At 36.3% G+C, this 21587-nt stretch overlaps 1 protein-coding gene across 1 annotated transcript in view; it reads right to left on the reverse strand.

The window, feature by feature from the left end:
- Positions 1–19272: 19272 nt before the first annotated feature.
- Positions 19273–21587, reverse strand: part of LOC149185139 (putative inactive purple acid phosphatase 2) — a 42727-nt gene continuing 40412 nt past the window's right edge. The window contains exon 2 of the mRNA XM_089417777.1: positions 19273–20932. Coding sequence (XP_089273903.1) covers positions 19730–20932 — 1203 coding nt within the window. The 3' untranslated portion in view covers positions 19273–19729. The remainder of the gene's footprint in view (positions 20933–21587) is intronic.

Here is a 21587-nt window from a genome sequence, read left to right on the forward strand (position 1 = left end):
CATGTCACTAGAATAGATTTATTTTCATGCCAATAGGGTAAGTTTACTTTCATGTCAATTGTCATCTCAATTTCATGGATTAAAAAATTTCTTCTTAAGTTCTAAATTTGAGACTTTTGAAAAAGAAAGTGTGTGCATAGTCATCTTAGACATTTTTCATGAATAGGTTTTATTTCAGTTTAGTTGTTTCTTTAAACAGATTAGGATTCTCTTTTCAAATTGAAAGTCGATTCCTAGCATATATTGTGCAAGTATACTTCGCAAGTTCATGAACCCCGGGTTTAACAATTTAATGACAAGTAATTTAGTTGACAATTAAATTACCCAACAGTCGACTTGAAGAGGGAGACAAAAATTGTTTTCTTCACTTAAAAAAGTATTTCTTCTCATCCGAGAGGAGTGAGGAGGCATGATATAGCTCATTGGAAAGGGCTTAACATGCTCTTTGAATCTATGATGTCTTTATCTTCGTAAAGTCACCCTTTGACATCAATAAAAAATTATTCTTCCAACTTGCAACAAAGTAACTTGGTCAATTCTTATCTGTTTTTTTTTATTATGACCCTCTTTCAGAATTCCCGTGATCAATCTACATCCAATGACATTGATTTGACGAAATTCCCCGTCAAAAGATAATTTCCCTTGAAGTTGTTTTCACTTTCTAGAATATGTAGAAGTAATAATTCATAAAAAAAAAATGGTCAAACCACTATCTAGAAGCTTCTGGAAGTGTAATGAAACAAAGAGTGGTGACTAGTTGTGTTCATACTCATGAATGTAACATATTAGCTCATAAATACATCAAATAAATTCTCGTGTTTGAACACATATACATAAAATAGGGGACTTCTAACATATATATATATATATATATATATATATATATATATATAATGATGTTCATATGATGTTGAGTGTACAGAAAAATGGATGTAGATCGTTGGCGATGATTCTGCGTTCCAATCATCATCCGCATTAGCTAACATGGATCTAATGCAAGGGTATATATATAATGATGCTCATATGATGATGAGCGTACAAAAAAACAGATGTAGACCATTGGTGATGATGTTGCAGTCCAATCATCATCCACAGTAACTAACATGTATCTAATGCAAGGGCACACATACCAAGAAACTTTGACATGTATCCCAATGCAATCAAATATGGCTATATGTAGGTACACAAAACACAAGGAACTATGCACATACCCCAAGGTATGGTCCCCCTTTTTTAGTGCATAGCTCCAAACCTGCAGTGGCACATCCAACTTCAACTAGTTGTTAGGCCTTGATATAGAGAAGGCGTATTAACACAAATAATTTAGCCGATGTTACCAACTTAAAAACTAACCAAGGGAGGTAATCTTACCCCTATTACATGTGCCTTTGGGCTAGGTTATAAGGTATTTCCCAAATCCTCTAGTTAAATCAAGTGGATGATGTTATCTTTTGAAAATGGATACAAGGGTAACATATGAATCAACTTCCAAATTCATGTATGATATTAAGGGTTTAAGAGTGATGCAAGTATCCAAGTAGACTATGTTTAGGAGACTTCACTTATTTTCAAAGCCTTGTGAGAGGAAGCATTTACTACTTCAACTTGATTTCTAACAGTGGAAACCTTTACTACTTCAACCTACACACACTTCATCTTTCTTTTCTTTTCTTTTTTATTTTCTTTAATTTTTTGAAGTTTTTTTTCTAGATAAGCATTTTGCACTTTGGCTTTATTTAATTTGAGGTTTGCATTCTTTTTCTTTATTTTTCTTCATGACCCTTTTTCTGATGATCTTTGGTAAGTCAACCATAAGTTAGGAGCATTTTATTTTTTATAGATGGGTATGGAAATATAAAAGTGTTTAATTAAAAATGTTTAGTATGGAGGGGATGTGACTACGCTACCCACTTTGATTTCCTAGCAGTACCTAGTGGCCTACACTAAAGCACATCCATATAGAAGCAATTATGTGTGGGGATGGTTAGACATAATAGTAAGGGATAAACATTTGTCTAATTCTAACACCTAACAAACAAGTTAAATCCTTAGCACTATTTCTAAGTAAGGCTACCATACATTGAAAAACTATACCAATGAACATTGAAGCAATAGAGAGATCATCTGGCACATCTAATATACAAGCCTCAAAAACTAATATACCATTGAATCCATGAAGATTTACAAGCACAGAAATGTATTTAATTGGACAGAGAAACAGGTCCATACAACAACAAACTACACCCACTGACGAGCAATAGGGAACAAAGACAATAGCTTCTTATTAAGGAAACCATCACATTTTGAACAAGTTTTGCAATATTGCAAACCCAATCTAAGCTAAAAGATGTAAAAGACATGAACTAGATGACTTTTACGAACAATTCATTTTGGTGATCAAGAACAACAAAAAATATTGAACTAGATGACTTTTCTCCAACAATTCATGTTGCTATAAAAAGTAAGGTAGAAATAAAATTCAGGTTTTTCTTTCAACACTCTTCATGAACACATACGACTTTAATAGAGCAAGGAGGCTTTAGATGAGTGATATAAATACTTCCACATGCAAGATGGTATTCTGTATAAACTTAATGATTTGTTGTGTCTTAAGGATGATAGAGTATGGTTATTATGATGAGTCACTAACCCGAGGTTTTACTACACTTTTAGACTTACCCTTGATAATTTTATGTAACATTGATTTTGACCGAAGATGGAAAGGACGTTGGAAGAATGATGGAGAAATGCACTCTTTGCAACAATGCAAAATGATCCTTTCCCTCTGCCAAGAAGACCTTGGAGGAAATTAACATGGACATCTTGGGAAGAGTACCAATTACAATTATTTATAATATGCTCCACAATGATGGTGATCTATATCCCTTTTAAGAAAAATATTATAGCGAAACAAACAGCAAAGTTGCGTTCTTTCAGTTTCAAGAGGCATGGACACATTTTTATTTATCTCATACTTCTTATATCGAAAGAAGATTTTGGACCACACTACCCACACTGATATACTAGACTTAAGACAGTATAGATGGGCAGATAAATGTGACAAATAGGAGAGTAATACAATTCTCGAGAAGATCTAGCCAAAACATCCCAAAACTCGAGATAGATTCATTGGATATGTTAACCCAGCTAGAAAATAGTGATATACAACAATATATTTCTATTATAAGCATGTTTTGGGATCACATTTCGTATCATTGGAGATTCCAGCAATGACATTGTCCTTAAAATTGTAGAGAGAGTTATATTAAGCCTTAAGCCTTAGAGAAAACTTAACAAAGGTCTAAAGCTTGGGATAACAAACATAGAGTCGATAAAAAGTTTCAAGTGGGAGAAAAAGTATGGTTACATCTCCCATAACAAAGGTTGAAGGATAAATATTTAAAATACAAGCCCCTCAGGTATTATCCATTCAAATTGATTGAGCAAATAGGAGAAAGGCTCTTCACATTCATATCTCCATTTATGGGTCTAAATCTAGTTTTCAATGTACATAAACTTTAAGTTTATTAATTCTCAATGTTGGATCCGGATATCAGGGAAAACTATTGCACTGAGAGAGGAAGACATCCGAAATTACTTCAATGAATTGAAAGTAGACTCTATTCTTTAAAAAGAAATAATGGTTGACCAAGACAGGGTACTGTGCATAGTACATAGTTGAAATAAAAAAACAACAGACTTGACATCAGTTTACTCAGTTAAGCTTAACGTTAGAGATAAGATAATATAATATAATTATATTTATGTCCAACTAATGACCACAAAGTAGGTCAAAGGAACTGTTGAATACAATGATGTCCATAAAATGCAGGAGAACCAAACATTGTCCTATAAAAAGTACAATGCATGAATATAAAAGGTACAATGTAGGAACATAAAAGATACAATGTACGGAATGCCCTAACGGAGAAGATCCAAGGGCTAATGGGTCTGAGGATCAGACCCATCTCTCATAACATCCAAGGCTACCTAAAGAACACTGAAAAAATTCCACAAAGTTCGTTGCCCTGATGAAGGGCCAGTGGGAGGTGTGGATTGTCCACTAACTCGTTGTTTGGGGGAGTTTGCGCACTACTGAGGTTTGGACGACCTAATCCATCTCCCAGGGATGGATCTGAGATGATTTCACTGCTGAGGTCTCGTGTGGTGGGGTGAGGTCCCACGGATCCTCACTGGTCTAGAGTCTGGAAACTTCCAAGGTGGAAGGGACCCTATCTAACTCCGCTCAAGAAGAATGTAAACATAATAAAATAAAAAACTTGTAAGGTGGGGAACTTTTTGAAATCAAATTTGTAGTATAACTCCTTGGGTCTTTATGTATCTCAGAGATGATAATGATCAGCTATCATGCCAGGGCACCTAACATATTTGTTTTGGGGGGTTTTGTTTTATTTTTTGGAGGACCATTGTATGAAACATATTTAAAACGGTGATGACTAACCTTCTTGAATAATACTAATATTGAACAAAGGGCTGCTATTAAAATCCACACAGTGATTTAGCTTATCTGGTGATGAGTAGAAATAGAAATATGGTATGACTATTTGAGTTTTCAAATAGAAAATTAAATAACCATAAGAAAACCTTCAAACAATGTTAAGAAAGTTTGATAAAATATGCCCAAGATTACAAAGATACTGATGATTTTATGATTTGGAGGGAATTACTTAAACAAACAGTTTTTATAATTCATTCTCTTTAAAGATGATCACTTCCAAAAGCTTATAAGAGTGAGTTGAGACTCAAATAATCCTATCTGGTTATCTTTGTAAAACTTAAGAATATGAAGAAAACACAGTGAATCTTCTTCACTTCCAGTATGGTTGTTGTCCTGTCATTAATACCAAATTCTTCAAGCTCATAGCAGTGTTTAGAATTCAGAAACTTGATTATTTCAGTGGCAACTTTTGGCATGTGCTCAAGTTCCTTGGAGATGGTTTCTATAGCTTCCCGAGCTTTCTCTAGCAAGTCCTTTTGATCAAATATTATCCTGATATAATGCCAAATATCTTTGATTGATTTAATAATCTCTTCCCATAACATTTCCTTTACTAAACCCAGTGTATTTCCAAGCTAAGATTCTTTGATTTCTTTCTGCAATGCCTCAATTTGACTTTTTTCCCTCTGCAACTCAGCTGCATGTGAATTTTCAGCAACTGCTTTCATGTGTTGTAATGTCTTTAGTTGATCCCGCAATTTCTTCATTTCCTCTGTCTAAATAGACAGATTCTGAACACCTTCAGCGAGTTGTTCAGCGCCTACTCTTGTTCCTGTAGTTGCTGATGTGCCTGAGGCAGAAGCTGTAGTTATAGAGACCGTTGTAAGAGGAACTACGTCCATTGGAATATTGGCCCTTTTTACAGTTTCCTCTTTCTCTTTGACAGGTTTCTCCATTTGCTCCTCCATTTGTTTTATTTGCAGATTTTGTTCCATGATGAGCTTCATCATGTTAGATTTCTGAGTTTCAGTTTCTTCAATCTCTTTAGTCATTGGATCCTCTGAAGCTGGCAATTTTAGCTGCTTACTTAATGCTGAAATCTCAGTATTTTTTGTCTTGACAATTTCTTCTGTAGCCTTTATATCAGAGGGATCATATCCCATCTTCAACACCAGATCTTCCAAAGCTTTGATCTTGGTGTATTTTGCCAATGAGGAAACTTTTTCAAGCTTAAGATGTGACTGTGTATTAGCCAAGGTAGCCTGTGGATGAACAAACAATTCTATGAATTGTTTATATGTAAATTCTTCCTTCTCCTTCATTCCCATAGAAGTTCAAAAGATCACTGGTTGATGGTTGCCTTCTTCATCTAGCTTCTGCAAGGTGAATGGAAACTTGTCCCCCTGAAAATGATATACAAGTACTGAAGCATACTTGAATACCTCTTTAGTATTGAACTAGACAAATTGTTCATGAATGGCCTTAGCTAGAAATTGGCTAAAGTTATAAAGAACAGTGGGTTTGGAACCAGCAAAAAAGATAGATAAGAAACCAATGATGGCTTCACTTACATATTGATCAGAATTGTAACCAAGAAGATAAGAAAGAATGGTGGTAATTTGCTTGGTTTTGTATGGAAATATAGATGAATCATAGGGAGGGTTTCTTTTAGGCAAAGAGCTATCTACAGCTAGGAAAATTTCTAGAGTTTGAGCTCTTTTAGTGAAATCTAGCTTTTGATAGGCCTTTGTTAGGCTTTCATGAGAAAAGGGATAGGTTGGCGCAATAGTTGGGGCCTGCAACATTTGTTCAATGGATTAAGCATTGATGGAGCACAGAATTTCTCCTGTAGGTGAGATGATAGCTCTTTGAATGGGGTCATAGGATTCATGGCATTTCCTGACAAATTCAGGTGCTTTGTGTATTTGAGGGAAGATGTAATGAGGAAGGTGAGAGTCCCAAAGTCTTATTTCATCTATTTGATCAACTAATTGATCCTCCATCGAGCAGTAGATTTCAAAAAAAACGAATTCAAACGAAGACTCATTGATTTTACAGTCTTTGTCGACCATGGGAGTATGAAGGAAGTCAACTTGTGGATGAATGAGAGGATTTGGGGTTTTTGCAACTTATTTTCCTTTAGGAGCATTCTATTAATTGAATTTGCAAGGTGAAAGTGACAGAAATTGGAAGAATTGGGTTGAAACACAGTGATAATATAATAACAATGTAAGTGAAAATGGATTAGGTGGACCTGGATGTCGGCTTGCTTCTGAACAGAACTGAAAATTCGGTTGAATGATGAATCTTTCGTTTTGGCTGCAAGCAACAAGTATCCAGTGAATTATGGGAATGCATTGTGTAATGGTTTTTATGAAAATCAGAGCTTATAATGAATAAGATGGAGCAGGTCCGTTAAAAAATGGTTAAATCCTCATTAATTCTCCAACGGGGCTGATAAACGGTTAAGTGGAATATTAATGTGTGAGGGGTGGGGAATTAATGGATAACGGGCAAAGAGACGGTAGCTGATTGGACATAGGAAGTGACATGGAAGCGGACGTGGACGATGACGTAGGAGTGGCGGTAAACGATTGAATGAAAACCGCGTTCAGGAGTAAGTTTGAGTGGTAAGTTGTTTCGGGATTTTAAGTCTCGAATAACTAGGATGGGGGAAAAGTAGTTTCGGAGGGCAGTTTCCAAAACTGTCGACTTCGGACCCCGCCCCAGCCGATAACGTTCGGATGGCAAGGGAGGGCCGAGGAGCGATGTAGGCCGTCAGATCTTAGGGGAATGTGCGGGATGAAGAAGAACATGAATGAGGTTTAATATCGTGGCGGAAAGTGATGGTGGGGTTAAGAGTTATGACGGATGTGACATACGTGGGGTATTGGCGAATGCATGGATAACGCGCAGATATTACACCATAACATTTATATTTTGTAAATAATGTTTAATTTAAACCATTCATTATATGCACATGTATGCAATGTTCTGACTTTAGGATAAAAATCTTTTCATGCTCCAATGGTATTTCATTTGTCTAGCTACCCTTAACTTTCCTAACATTTTTTCACAATCTTAGTCACCTAAGTGCATTTAGACTAGCAACTCAACATTTTCCTTTTAATGATTAATCTAATTCCATCCTTTATTGCTTCCATTGGCTCAAATTAAACTGTTGAGCCAATTTTATTTGCTACCTATTGACAAAACTTTAAATCAAATCCAATCATGATTACACTGTATGATTAGATTGTATGAACTAGTGTGGCATTTAAACAATCTGCACACAACTTTTATTTGCAAAAATAAACTTGACTAAAAGTAGTGGCATTTGGATTTGCAACACTTTTAGAATTTATTATTTTTTCTTTTTTTCTAATCTAACATTTTATTTTTTTGCCTTCCCTTTTTAGGGCATCTATTCTAACATTTATGGACTTATTCATCAAAATATGGCTAACATTTTTTGATTCAATATTCTTTCTGTCCATATCCCAACTTAACATTTTTTGAAATATATTTTCATTTTTTGACTAATTGATGCTAACTTACCAAAACCAAAAAATGCTACAACATCGGCTCCCACTGGGGACTACTTTCTCCTGTAGAATGCAGAGAATCTGCAGAACCATGTGCCTTCTCCTTGGGCTATGGAGTCTTTGTTGTCAAAAACTCATACTGACAGTTTGAAAAATAAAATAAATCAGACTTTTTACAATGATAGTAATGAAATCTACTTCAACTTCTCAGTATTGAATGTAATGTTTGAGAAACCTTCCATTAACAGGGTAAGTGGAATATTGTCCCTCAAGATTTTGTAGCACAAAAGTGTTGTTTCCCTTTGCTTTAGCAATAGCTAGAGGTCCAAACCATAGGTTGTCAAACTTGCCATGTTTTCCTTTGTCTTCTCTTCTGGAATCCCATCTTAGAACTAGATCACCCTCCTTGAAGTCCCTTTCCCTGGCTCTTCTATCAAACAGGCTCTTCATCTTATTCTGATACTTTTTCAATTTGTATTGAACTTCATCTCTATTTTCATTTAGTTCAATAATTTGATTTATTCTCCTTGAAAAATCATCAGGTTCATCAGTTGAATCCTGCAGAAACTTCAAAACAGGGAAGGCCAAGTTGGTAGGGAAAAAATTTTAAGAGAGTTTTAAACACTGATTCACCCTCCCCCCTCTCAATATTTTTCCCAACAATTGGTATCAGAGCAGGTCCTTTAGAAGAAGCTTGATCGCTTGAAGGAGATTCATCAAGATGATGGGAAAGAAGAAGATTACTCAAAGAAGGGATTCAGAAAACTGTGACAGTGATATATTAAATGCAATGACAATTACAGATGTCAGCAAATATTCAAGTTCGGGAGCACCCCATTTTCTATTGATTAGGAATGAAGAAGACGATAACAAATAATTGTCGGGTATGGGATTTTGTTCTAACTACTGTCCATTTCCTTATGTATGAAATAATGGTAATAATGATGACAGTGAAACAACTGAACTTTCACTCATGGGTAAAAGTGAAAGTAAGCACTCTAAAGAGAAAATGGATTAAAAAATGATGCCTCTAGAAGCAGAAGATCAAATCAAGTCAGAAACAATAGACAATGCTAATGTGCCTAGTGCCCATAGACTAGCTGAAAAGGAGATTTTCTAATAGATCTCTTTGGAGTAATCCTGTTTGCCCAGACTGCATAAATCAGATGAGAGTCCCAACTCTTTTTATGATCTGCTAAAGTTTTTTTAATCACCTTTACCAGACTTTTATTGGATGATTCTGCAAGACCGTTACCTTGAAGATAATATGGATTTGAATGATGTAGCAGAATATAATATTTCTGTGAAAATTCAATCATTTTAACACTGAAAAATGTTGTGGCATTGTCAGTAACAATCTAGGCTGGGCAACCGAACCTAGATAAGATGTTTTCTTCAATGAATTTGATTACTACTGAATCAGTAGCATTTCTTACTGGAATTGCTTCCACCCATTTAGTAAAGTAGTTTGTTGCAATGAGGATCCATTTATGTTGATTGCTTGAAGTAGGATGAATCTCTCCAATAAAATATAATCCCCATTGGAGAAAAGGTGTTGAGACTATTGTAGGGATCAGTGGAAGAGCTGCTAGTTTTTTCTTACTAGCAAACATCTGACAAGGAACACAACTCCTAACTTTTGCTCCTACTTGTAAGAACAATGTTGGCCAATAAAATCCCGCCCTTAATATCTTATATGATGTTGCTCTCCAAGCATAATGTCCTCCACAAAATCATGTATGAAACTGATCAATGATCCCTTCAGTCTCTGATTCTGTTAAACATAATAATAAGATATTGAGTGAGTCTTTCCAGAATAAATTTGCATTTATGATACAGTATTTCACTGCTTTCAATTTGAGAGTTTTACATTAACTTTTGGAGAATGATGCTAGACATTCAAAATGCATTAAGAAATTTATAATATCTTGATACCAATTTGATAAAAGATATTTCTCATCAATGTGTAAAGAGATGGTTTGATCTGATGATACCAATTTGATAAAAGATATTTCTCATCAATGTGTAAAGAGATGGTTTGATCTGATGATACCAATTTGATAAAAGATATTTCTCATCAATGTGTAAAGAGATGGTTTGATCTGAAGGTAAAGGTTCTTGTGGATTCTTTTCTTCAGGATGATGGGAAGGTTCTTATGGATTCTCCCCTTTTGCATAGATAGAAAGTTCTTGTGGATTCTTCCTATCTGAACTTTGGGAAGGTTCTTGTGGATTCTCCCCTTGTATTTCCAAAACAGAGTTGATGCCCAACACTTCACAGTTTGATTCAGCTAGAAGCTTAGCTAATTCTTGACCCTTTACTAGCTTTGTGGTTTTGATAGTTAGATAAAACTCCAGTATCTGAGTGATCCATCTACCCCTCTTCCCATTAGTGTCTGGTTGGGTTAAAACAGTTTTTACAACATTGTTAGGAACATAAGCAGTAATGGGTGAATGTAGGACATACATCCTGAATGATTTGAGGGCTTGTATAAAGGCATAGGCTTGCTTCTCAATTATGTCATACTTAAGCTCGACATATCTCATAACCTTACTGAAAAATGCTATAGGTTGTGTTAATTTTAGTTATGTTCTATGCTTAGAGCAATTTATTTCAATTTTCACAGTTAGCTCAATATCTTTTTATGATTAGCAATCACATCAGCATTAAAGTAAACTGCAGATAGAATATAAACATAAATCGCAGAAGACAAGCCAAGACAAGAGGACACAAGATGTGGCGCTAGCCAAGGACAAACCCCAATGTGGGGAAACCCTTGATCAATTCTTCTTCTATGTTCTTCAATAGTTTAGCAGAGAGAGAGAGAGAGTACATTTACATTAGAAGTCAACAGTTTGACTTTCTAGATAAGAGAACATATCATCTCTACATGAGATCAGTTGAATACATGCTACTTCAACTGATTCTCCAAGGTGACTCCTTCACCTATCATTGTGTTGCATTTCGTCATCATGCTGCACCTCACCGTGTTGCACCAATCATCATTATGTTGCATCTCATCATGCTTCATTAATCATGATTGTTCCCATCACTGTACTGCATTATGTGCCATCGTTGCACCATGTTGCGATACTGACCTATGTGTTGGCTGCATCTTGCTTGCTTGTTATCCCTAGTTTGCTTGTTGTCCCTAGCATGCTTGTTGTCCTTTGCATGCTTGGTGTTGCATGCTAATTGTCCCTTGCATGCTATTTGTAACATTGCATGCTTGGTGTATTTGCTGCTAAGCACCATACAACTATCCCAGTGTTAGTTAGTTGTCCTTTGCATGTTGCTCTCCTTCGGAGACAGATGCTCTGGCTGTTCCGACAGTTTTGGCAATTTCAGTTGTTCCTGGCAGTTCCGACAATTCCGACTATTCCTAGCAGTTCCGGCTTTCCCGGCAGTTTTGGCTTTTCCTGACAGTTCCGGCTTCTGCCCTCTGCGTCAGCTTTCTCAGCTGTTCCGACAGTTCCAGCTGTTCCCGGCAGTTCCGACAATTCCAGCAATTCCCAGCAGTTTTAGCAATTTCGGCTATTCCCGACAGTTCTGGCAGTTCCTGGTAGTTCTGGCAATTCTGGGTATTCCCGGCAGTTCCCGCAGTGCTGGATTTTCCCGACAAATTTGGCAGTTCCGGCAATTCTGGCAATTCCTGGCAATTCTAGCAATTCTGGCTATTCCCAGCAGTTCCGACAATTCCAGCTATTCCCGACAGTTCCAGCAATTCTAGCAATTCCGGCTATTCTGACAGTTCCCGACAGTTCCGGATTTTCCCGGCAGTTTTGGCTATTCCCAACAGTTCCGCCTTTTCCGGGCAGTGCCGACTTCTGCCCTCTGGATTAGGGCAGCATTATCCCTTAAGATCTCTCCTCCTACTAAAACCCAAAGACAAGTAGAGAGGAAGAGATCCCAAGTGGGTTGAAATGACTTGAATGCCACCTCTATTTATATTAAAACGTTGAGCACAAGTGGGGTTTATTTGGTTGTTGGCCGACCTTGACAAATTGTCCCATAACACAAATAAATTCATATCTCCATGAATACTTATCGAAATCGGATGATATTTAAATCAATCATACACTTCTCGATGAGAGGGATCCAAGAAAAATATCAGCTTCCACTAATAAGATGACCCACATGGAGTTTGGCCCTAGTTGCCAATTTTAACAGATGGTCATGTGAATCTTCATTCTTTTGTAATAAAACAGCAGCAAGGGTTGTTTCAGAGGCAAAGGAAAAGATACTAAATGGTTTGGTATAATCAAGGTTGGCCAAGGTTGGAGCTTCAGAGATAGCTTTCTTGATTTGATCGAATTCATATCTAGAAGAGACAGTCCATTTAACTTCATGATCCTTTCGGAGCATATCAATTATGTCTTTTACAATTTCAGCATAATTTGGGATGAACCTTCTTAAAAAATTAATCTTGCCTAGAAAATCTTGAATCTCTTTCTTATTTCTAGGTAGTGATAATGTTTCTATAGAAGAAACACGTTTGGGATCAATCACCACCCCTTCTTCTGATATTATATGGCCTAGCAACTTTCCTTCTTTGATAGCAAAAAGAGACTTTTTAGGATTCAAGGAAATTCTGAATTTCCTACACCTGTCAAAAACCTTCATCAAGTGTTTTAGATGTTTCTAATCAGAATTAGAAAAAACAGTTATGTCATCAAGATAAATGACTACAAATTTGTTTACCTGGCCCACAAAATCTATGTCCATAGCTCTCTGAAAAGTTGCTCCAGCATTGGACAAGCCAAAGGGCATTCTAGAATACATAAATGTACCCTAGGGTGTAGTAGAAGTTGTCTTCTCTGTCTGTTGGATCAACATTTATCTGATTGTAACCTGAAAATCCATCAAACATGGAAAGTCTTTGTGCTCCTGAAACCATCTAAAGTAACTGATCCATTTTGGGTAAAGGGTAGTTATCTTTTAATGATACTTTATTCAAATTCCTAAAGTCCACACAAAGTCTAATTTCTCCATCCTTCTTTCTAACAAGAACTAAATTGGCAACCCAATTAGAGTATCTAAGAGGCACAATAATATGGGCATCTAGCATTTTCTTGATTTCCTTTTCTATAGTTGGTAGAAGAACTGGATTAATCCTCCTAAGTTTCTGTTGATAAGGCTTAGCTTCTGGTTTTAAAGGAATCTTATGTTGTATTAGTGATGTATCATAAGTTTTTAGATCAGCATAGGTCCAGGCAAAAACATCCTTATATTTTTCAAGTAACTTAAGGTATTGAGTTTTGATTTGAGGATCTAAGGACGCACAGATTTTGATGTTCTTAACCTCATCATTTGTTCCAATATTTACTTCCTCTATGTCATCTTGTGGAGAAATTGACTGTGGGTTTCTAAGGACATCATTTTGATCAAATAATTTCTCTAAAGGAATGAGACCTTTGGGAATAAAATTGTTAGACAATTGTATGATGTCATGATTGCAAATTTTTGAATTGAAATTTGAACTATCATTTTCATTTGTGTTTTCATTTGTTTATGTTCTATCTTCATCAATTTGTAGAACTGAAAATTCATCTATAACCTGCAGAAAAGATTTTAGCTGTTGATCATCTTCAAATATCTACCAGTATTTTAAATTGTCTGGGATGGATGGTCTGTATTTGACTTGTATTTGCTAGAATAAATCAGTTTGATCATGAATTTTAAATGAACTAGCAAAGACAGCTAGGGAATCTACATGAATGTTCTCATCTCATGGGATATAAGTAAAATTAAAAGCATTAAAGAAATTTTCAACTGAGTCCCAGACCTCATTTCGATATGATATAAGCCTAAGATGTTTTGTTTGGCAAAGATTCCTAATTTGCTTAACAATGAGCTCTGAGTCAGCGACAACACTTAGATTTTATATCTTTAAACTTTTTGCTAACCGCAGTCCAATAAGGAAAGCCTCATATTCTGCTACATTATTTGTAACTTCAAAATCAAGTTTACATGATTGTGTAATGTTTTCCTTTTCTAGTGAGATTAATACTACCCCAGCTCCCACTCCATCTTTTGTACAAGTACCATCAAATAATAACTTCCATACATCATAATGTTTTGGTATAGGATTTTCAATTATATCTTCAATTTTTACTTGAGAGAAATATGTTTGGTTTGAACAGAGTTGAAAATAGCCAAAATCTTGATCAATTGCATAAATGGTATGGTTCCTTGGTTGATCTGTTTTGCACACAATGTGCACAAATCTTACCTCTCTATACAACCTAAGTTGTTCTCCCCCGTAGACTGGAATAGTGGTATAAGACATGTCCATTTGAAGAGTTCCCCCTAATTTGGCACAATAAGACCTTGAAATGAGCATTCCAAATTTGGGAGGGATATCTATGACAACTATATCTAACACTACACTTTTTACTGGGATTTAAGCAACAATGGCTACTAAATCCTTAATCAGTCCTAGACAAGGCACCCTTTTTAATCAAAGGTGCACAAATCATGATAGGATCTAGTTATGTCAAGATTTAAATGATCCATGATAGTTTTTGGCATGAGATTATGTGATGCTCGAGAACCAAGCATACAATTGTATAACATTGAATCATTTGTCTTTAGAGTCACATAGAAAGGGGGCACTATTTCATCTATCATATCTGAGCTAGGACCAAAGACAACTACTGGTTTTTCATCTTGAAGACTAATAACATCACTTTCAGCATCAACCGAGGTGTTCTGTATCCAATTAGAGACTTGATTTTTATATCCATGGTTTTTAGAAAGTTCTGAAAGTGGTATTGGAATTTTAATTCTTTCTAACTCCCTTTCAACATTAAATGCAGTTAAGACAGTTTTTTCAATTGGAGCTGTATCAGTTGACTGATTTAATGGTCGAATAATAGTTGTTTGAGTTTCAACAGATTTGGTACGAGGTTCAATTTTTGGAGGTTCCTTGGGAGGTCTTCCAGGGTTAGGCCTAGGTCTAAGATCATATCTTTTGTTCAGCTCTGCAAATAGGAATTCAGAGAAGGCATGGTATTTGGAAACCTGTGAGAAATCTTGGTCTTCTTGAACCTGCTTTTGTTGAGAGAGAGGAGTAATAGCGGTTTGACCAGAAGAGGTATCCATATTGTTAATGTCTTCAGTGATAGTCATAGTATTGTCATCAGGTTGTTGATCATCTATCGGTAAAGGAGTTGGAACCTACTAATCATTACTAGGCCTTTGAAGAATTTGTAATGGTGGATTTATTTTGTATTGACCTTGATTTTGATTTTTAGGTCGAGTGACTGTTTGTTGAACTGTTCTAGGTCGAGTCTCAATCTTGGAAATTCTATTAGATAGATTTCCAAGAAGTGATGTTATCTCATCTATTTTAGAATCTTTAGTTTTAGTCTTAGAGGAAGAAGAGGCCTCTTGACTAGATTTAAGTTTTATTTGGGCCTTTTCCTCTTTAGCTTTTAAAGTCGCTGATGCAGCCCTATTTTCTTGCGCCTCTATAGCATTAGTTTGCATGTCTTCAAGAGTTCTTGAAGTTCTTTCTCTTAACATTATAGCAAAATCATCTTCAAAGGCTTTTGAGAACCCAGATTTGTTTGTTGCTACAGGGGGTTTACAATCAAGGGGCATCTTATGATAAAGTTTGTTGAACCTTTTGATAAAATCAGAGACAAGGTCACCAAAGTTTTTTTTAATTTATTCAAACTCAGTCAAAAAGTAAAGAGCATCTTTCTTCACTCCCCATTGATTTTTGAATATATTTGTTAGCTCTTCCCAATTTCTAATGGAATTTGCAGGTCACTGCCTAAACCAAGTTCTCACATTTCCCTCAAGAGACTAAATAAACAACCTCATGTAAACATTTTCTTGTTCTATGTTCATGTTATCTGCAAAGTCTAAAAATGCTTGAAGATGGTTTTCAGCTGAGGGACCAGTTTCTCCATTATACCTAGGAAGGTGCTTTAAATATCTAGGAGAGAAATCATCAAGGTTTGGAGGTAAAACTAAAGCTGCAATTTCTTCATTTCCTCTGTCTGAATATGACAGATTCTGAACAACTTTAGCACGCTGTTCAACTCCTACTGTTGTTCCTATAGTCGCTGATGTGCCTAAGGCAGAAGCTGTAGTTATAGACACTGTTGTAAGAGGAACTACGTCCATCGGAATATTGGCCTTTTTTACAGTTTCCTCTTTCTCTTTGACAAGTTTCTCCATTTTCTCCTCCATCTGTTTTATTTGCAGATTTTGTTCCATGATGAGCTTCATCATGTCAGATTTTTGAGTTTCAGTTTCTTCAATCTCTTTAGTCATTGGGTCCTCTGAAGCTGGCAATTTTAGCTGCTTCCTTAATGCTGAAATCTCAGTATTTTTTGTCTTGACAATTTCTTCTGCAGCCTTTATATCAGAGGGATCATATCCCATCTTCAACACTAGATCTTCCAAAGCTTTGATCTTGGTGTCTTTTACCAATGAGGAAACTTTCTCAAGCTTAAGTTGTGATTGTGTAGTAGCCAAGGTAACCTGTGTATGAACAAACAATTCTATGAATTGTTTATATGTAAATTCTTCCTTCTCCTTCATTCCCATAGAAGTCCAAAAGATCATTGATTGTTGGTTGTCTTCTTCATCTAGCTTCTGCAAAGTGAATGGCAATTTGTCCCCCTGAAAATATATAAAAAGATATACAAGTACTGAAGCATACTTGAATACCTCTTCAGTATTGAACTGAACAAATTGTTCATGAATGGCCTCAACTAAAAATTGGCTAAAGTTATAAAGAACAATGGGTTTGGAACCAACAGAAAAGATAGATAAGAAACCAACGATGGTTTCATTTACATATTGATCAGAATTGTAACCAAGAAGATAAGAAAGAAAGGTGGTAATTTGCTTGGTTCTATCTGGGAATATAGATGAATCATAGGGAGGGTTTATTTTAGGCAGAGGGCTATCTACAGCTAGGAAAAGTTCTAGAATTTGAGCTCTTTTAGTGAAATCTAGCTTTTGATAGGCTTTTGTTAGACTTTAATGAGAAAAAGGATGGGTTGGCACAATAGTTGGGGCCTGCAACATTTGGTGAATGGACTGAGCATTGATAGAGCACAGAATTTACCCTGTAGGTGAGATAATAGCTCTTTGAATGGAGTCATGGGATTCATGGCATTTCCTGACAAATTCAAGTGCTTTGTGTATTTGAGGGAAGATGTAATGAGGGAGGTGGGAGTCCCAAAGTCCTATTTCATCTGTTTGATCAACTAATTGACCCTCCATCGAATAGTAGATTTCAAACAAATCGAATTCAGACAAAGACTCATTGATTTTACAATCTCTGTCGACCAGGGTAGTATGAAGGAAGTCAACTTGTGGATGAATGAGAGGATTTAGGGTTTCTACAACTTGTTTTCCTTTAGGAGGCATTCTGTTAATTGAATTTGCACGCTGAAAGTGACAGAAATTTGAAGAATTGGGCTGAAACACAGTGATAATAGAATAACAGTGTCAGTGAAATGGATTAGGTGGAGCTGGATGTCAGCGTGCTTCTGAACAGATTTGAAACTTCCGTTGAATGATGAATCTGTCATTTTGGTTGCAAACAACAAGTATCCAGTGAATTATGGAAATGCACTATGTGACGGTTTTTATGAAAATCAGGGCTTATAATGAATAAGATGGAGCGGGTCCGTTAATCAACGGTTAAATCCTCATTTATTCTCCAACGGGGTTGATAAACGGTTAAGTAGAATATTAATGTGTGGGGTGGGGAATTAATGGATAACGGGCAAAAATATGGTAGCTGATTGGATAGAGGAAGTGGCATGGAAGCGAACGTAGACGACGACGTAGGAGCGGCGGTAAACTGTTGAATGAAAATCGCGTTCGGGAGTAAGTTCGAGTGGTTAGTTGTTTCGGGATTTTAAGTCTCAAATAACTAAGATGGGGGAAAAGCAGTTTCGGAGGGCGGTTTCCAAAACTGCCGACTTCGAACCGGCGCCCCCCTCCCTCCCCCGCCGATAACGTTTGGACAGCAAGGGAGGGCCGAAGAGCGATGTAGGCCTTCGGATCTTAGGGGAATGTGTGGGATGAAGAAGAACATGAATGAGGTTTAATATCATGGCAGAAAGTGATGGTGGGGTCAAGAGTTATGACGGATGTGACATGCGTGGGGTATTGGCGAATGAATGGATAACGCATAGATATTACACCATAACATTGATATTTTGTAAATAATGTTTAATTTAAGCCATTCATTATATGCACATGTATGCAATTTTCTGACTTTAGGATAAAAATCCTTTCATGCTCCAATGGTATTTCATTTGTCTACCTAACCTTAACTTTCCTAACATTTTTTCACAATCTTAGTCACCTGACTGCATTTAGACTAGCAACTCAACATTTTCCTTTTAATGATTTATCTACTTCCATCCCTTATTGCTTCCATTGGCTCAGATTAAACTGTTGAGCCAATTTTATTTGCTACCTATTGACAAAAATTTTAATCAAAAACAATCATGATTACACTGTATGATTGGATTGTATGAACTAGTGTGGCATTTAAACAATCTGCACACAACTTTTATTTGCAAAAATAAACTTGACTAAAAGTATTGGCATTTGGATTTAAACACTTTCAGAATTTATTATTTTTTCTTTTATTTCTAATCTAACATTTTATTTTTTTGCCAACCTTTTTTAGGGCATCTATTCTAACATTTTATTTGATATGGACTTATTCATCAAAATATGTCTAACATTTTTTGATTCACTATTCTTTTTGTCCATATCCCAACTTAACCGTTTTTGAAATATATTTTCATTTTTTGACTAATTGATGCTAACTTACCAAAACCAAAAAATGCTACAACAGGCCCTTAACCAACTAAGCCACTGTATCCGAGGAAAAAAAAGCTCACAGTGATTTATTTTTTTATTATTTCCAAGGAAAGAAATCAACCTCCCTCTCAGCCTGGGGGCTACAGTGAGGTCGCTGGTACCAAGCCAGCCCACAGGTATACTCACTTAAAAGTTTACGAGGTTCGAAACCAATACAACAATATTCATAGGCACAAATTCATTACAACAGTAAGTATCAGGGCATTATAGCTCATCATGTAACTAGTGGGGTTTTGAACCTGGGTGGGGAAGATAACAGTGATTCCGTCCAACCACCCAAGATAACCGCAATTCACTCACAGTAAACTTATAAGTGGGCAGAATCTGTAGAAAACTTTGTTGGTTTTACTAGGCATGAAAATTGCAAAATTAGCTCCTACATAGAAAAACAAGACCCGTTCAAATCGCAAATCCTTTATAAATAACACAATTGTTGCTACAAATTATTTACATCAATGGTCATGTCCATTAAAGAGCATAGAACTCCAGCAAAAAGTGCAAAAAGTAAATGTCTCGTCTAGATTCATATAGCTTTACATAACAGGACTGGCCCCAGATATAGCTAAGAGAATCCTATATTAATGGTTCAGCCTGGCATACTAACTTGATTCCTCCCTTTGCTGCTGTTATAACCATGCAAGTATTTGGAGTCTACTAATTGCTTTTAATGATTTTTGGATAATAATATACTCTCTTTTATCTTCTGTGCTTATGGAATGATCTGCTTCAGAATGCAGAGCTCTTCAGCCTTGTCCGATGAACATGCTTCTCTTCTAAATTATAAATATCCATCAATAAAATCGGTTTTGGTACCTTTCGAGACTAGCATGGTTTCTTTGTCATCCAGGCTATCAATCAATAATCGACACTTTTCAGCCCTACCCATTGAGCTCGTTCTCTTTTAGAGTAGAATTGGTATCCACCAATAAAACCGAATAAAATTCCCAACAGGAATAAGCTGCCTGCCTTCAAAAACCAAATGCCGCTGGAAAATGCCTTCTTAACACCTTTCAAACGGATCTCTAAAACATCATGGACCTGTCCATCATGATTCCCAACATAGGAAAGTGTCAGTGCTTCCCTTGTTGCGTGTAGTCTTGTATAACCAAACTCACTGCTTCGGTAAAGAGATTGAACAGGTTGTGGAAAGATGGGATCCGTTAGGTGATCAAGCCTAGGTTCCCATTTTGGTTGCCAGTCTTGTCCAGCCATTCCAATTACAACATGTACCGGAAGATCAGCTTCACTGTCCATGCTTCCACAAGATAAGTTTTTCAGTGGACAAAACCTCTCATACTTGTGCACATGGCCCCATAAGACAAGGTTGACTCCATACTTAACTAAAAGGGGCTCTAAATGCTCCATCAATTTTTCCCTTAGAGGCGCATCTTTTAGTTCATAGTTAGTGGTATACATGGGACGGTGACCTTGAAATACTACAAATGGAGTCTTGTTTCTATCAACCTTTTTCAAGTCTTGCTCTATGAAAGCATATTGATCACTTCCTTCTAAAAAATTAGTTTCAGTGGACATATACAAGAAATGTACAACTCCCAAGTCAAATGAATAGTAAAGATTTTTAGTTGATGGGGCAGCGTTTCCAGTCGGAAAAGAAGAATTACCAGGCATCTGAAACTTAAGGCTGTAAGGGACCCCACATTCACCACCTCCATCAGTTCCATACACTTTGGCTGCCCATTCAGGTTTCCATGGTTGTAATGGCCAGTCATACTCGTGATTCCCTATACATACATGATAAGGAACCTTGGATGCGAGAGGCTCAATCTGCGTAAAGAATGCATCCCATAGCCATGCATAGCCTCTGGCATAGCTGATATCACCAATATGAGAAATAAACGTAGCTTTATCCCCAAGTTCTTCAAGGTCGCGCTTCAGCCATTTGACTGTAAGCTTGCTCTCTTCCTGGGTCCAGAGAAACGTTCTGTATGGTACTGAGACTCCCATATCACCAAAAAGAAATGCAACAGTTTCATCTGAATCTTTATCTGAAGATACAAAACTCTGAATAGAACTCCAGCCACCCTCATCACTTCCAACCTGTAAAAGAAAAGGTGTATATATATTCTGTTACATAGAAATTAAAAGATTATCTTCAAAGCTCAGCATGGCTTAGGCCTGAAACACATGAGAAAAAATTCGGCCTGAAACCTACAATTACTTGATTTACAAATCTATAACCACACTATGCCTTCTGAAATATCTATTTTATTATTTTACACAACGCTGATGATTACTGAAACCAGGGAAACAATGTCCACAAACAGAATTCTATTAGTTTTATTTCTAAACTTATGCAATACCAAATGGTCTCATATAAAAGTAATGGCCTCCGTTAAGAGTTTTCAATCAGACATGTACAATCTTCAAATTTTATGCTAAATACAAAAACGGAAGAAAGAGACGAAAACCATGACAAATAGGATTTCAAAATATTTAATTACGACACATTATAGATGAAATGAATAACACACACAGTTTATATTTATGCAATAGTCAGGTGTTCTTGAGTGGTCACACGGTAATCTCTGGTATTGTAAATTTTAAAATCTTGGGAAAAATAAATAGCTAGCATAGATTCATCTGAACCCTTGATCTATTAAGCACCGTGATTAGATTAAAAAAAATGTGTGCAAACCTCTCGGTGCTTAAAAGATTTAGGTTAAGATGAACCTATGCGAATTTATTTATTTTT

The sequence above is a fragment of the Pinus tabuliformis genome, chromosome 3_2, assembly GCF_031772625.1.
Source record: "Pinus tabuliformis cultivar Carrire ecotype Pingquan chromosome 3_2, CPIR1, whole genome shotgun sequence".
Classification (NCBI taxonomy): Eukaryota; Viridiplantae; Streptophyta; class Pinopsida; order Pinales; family Pinaceae; genus Pinus; species Pinus tabuliformis.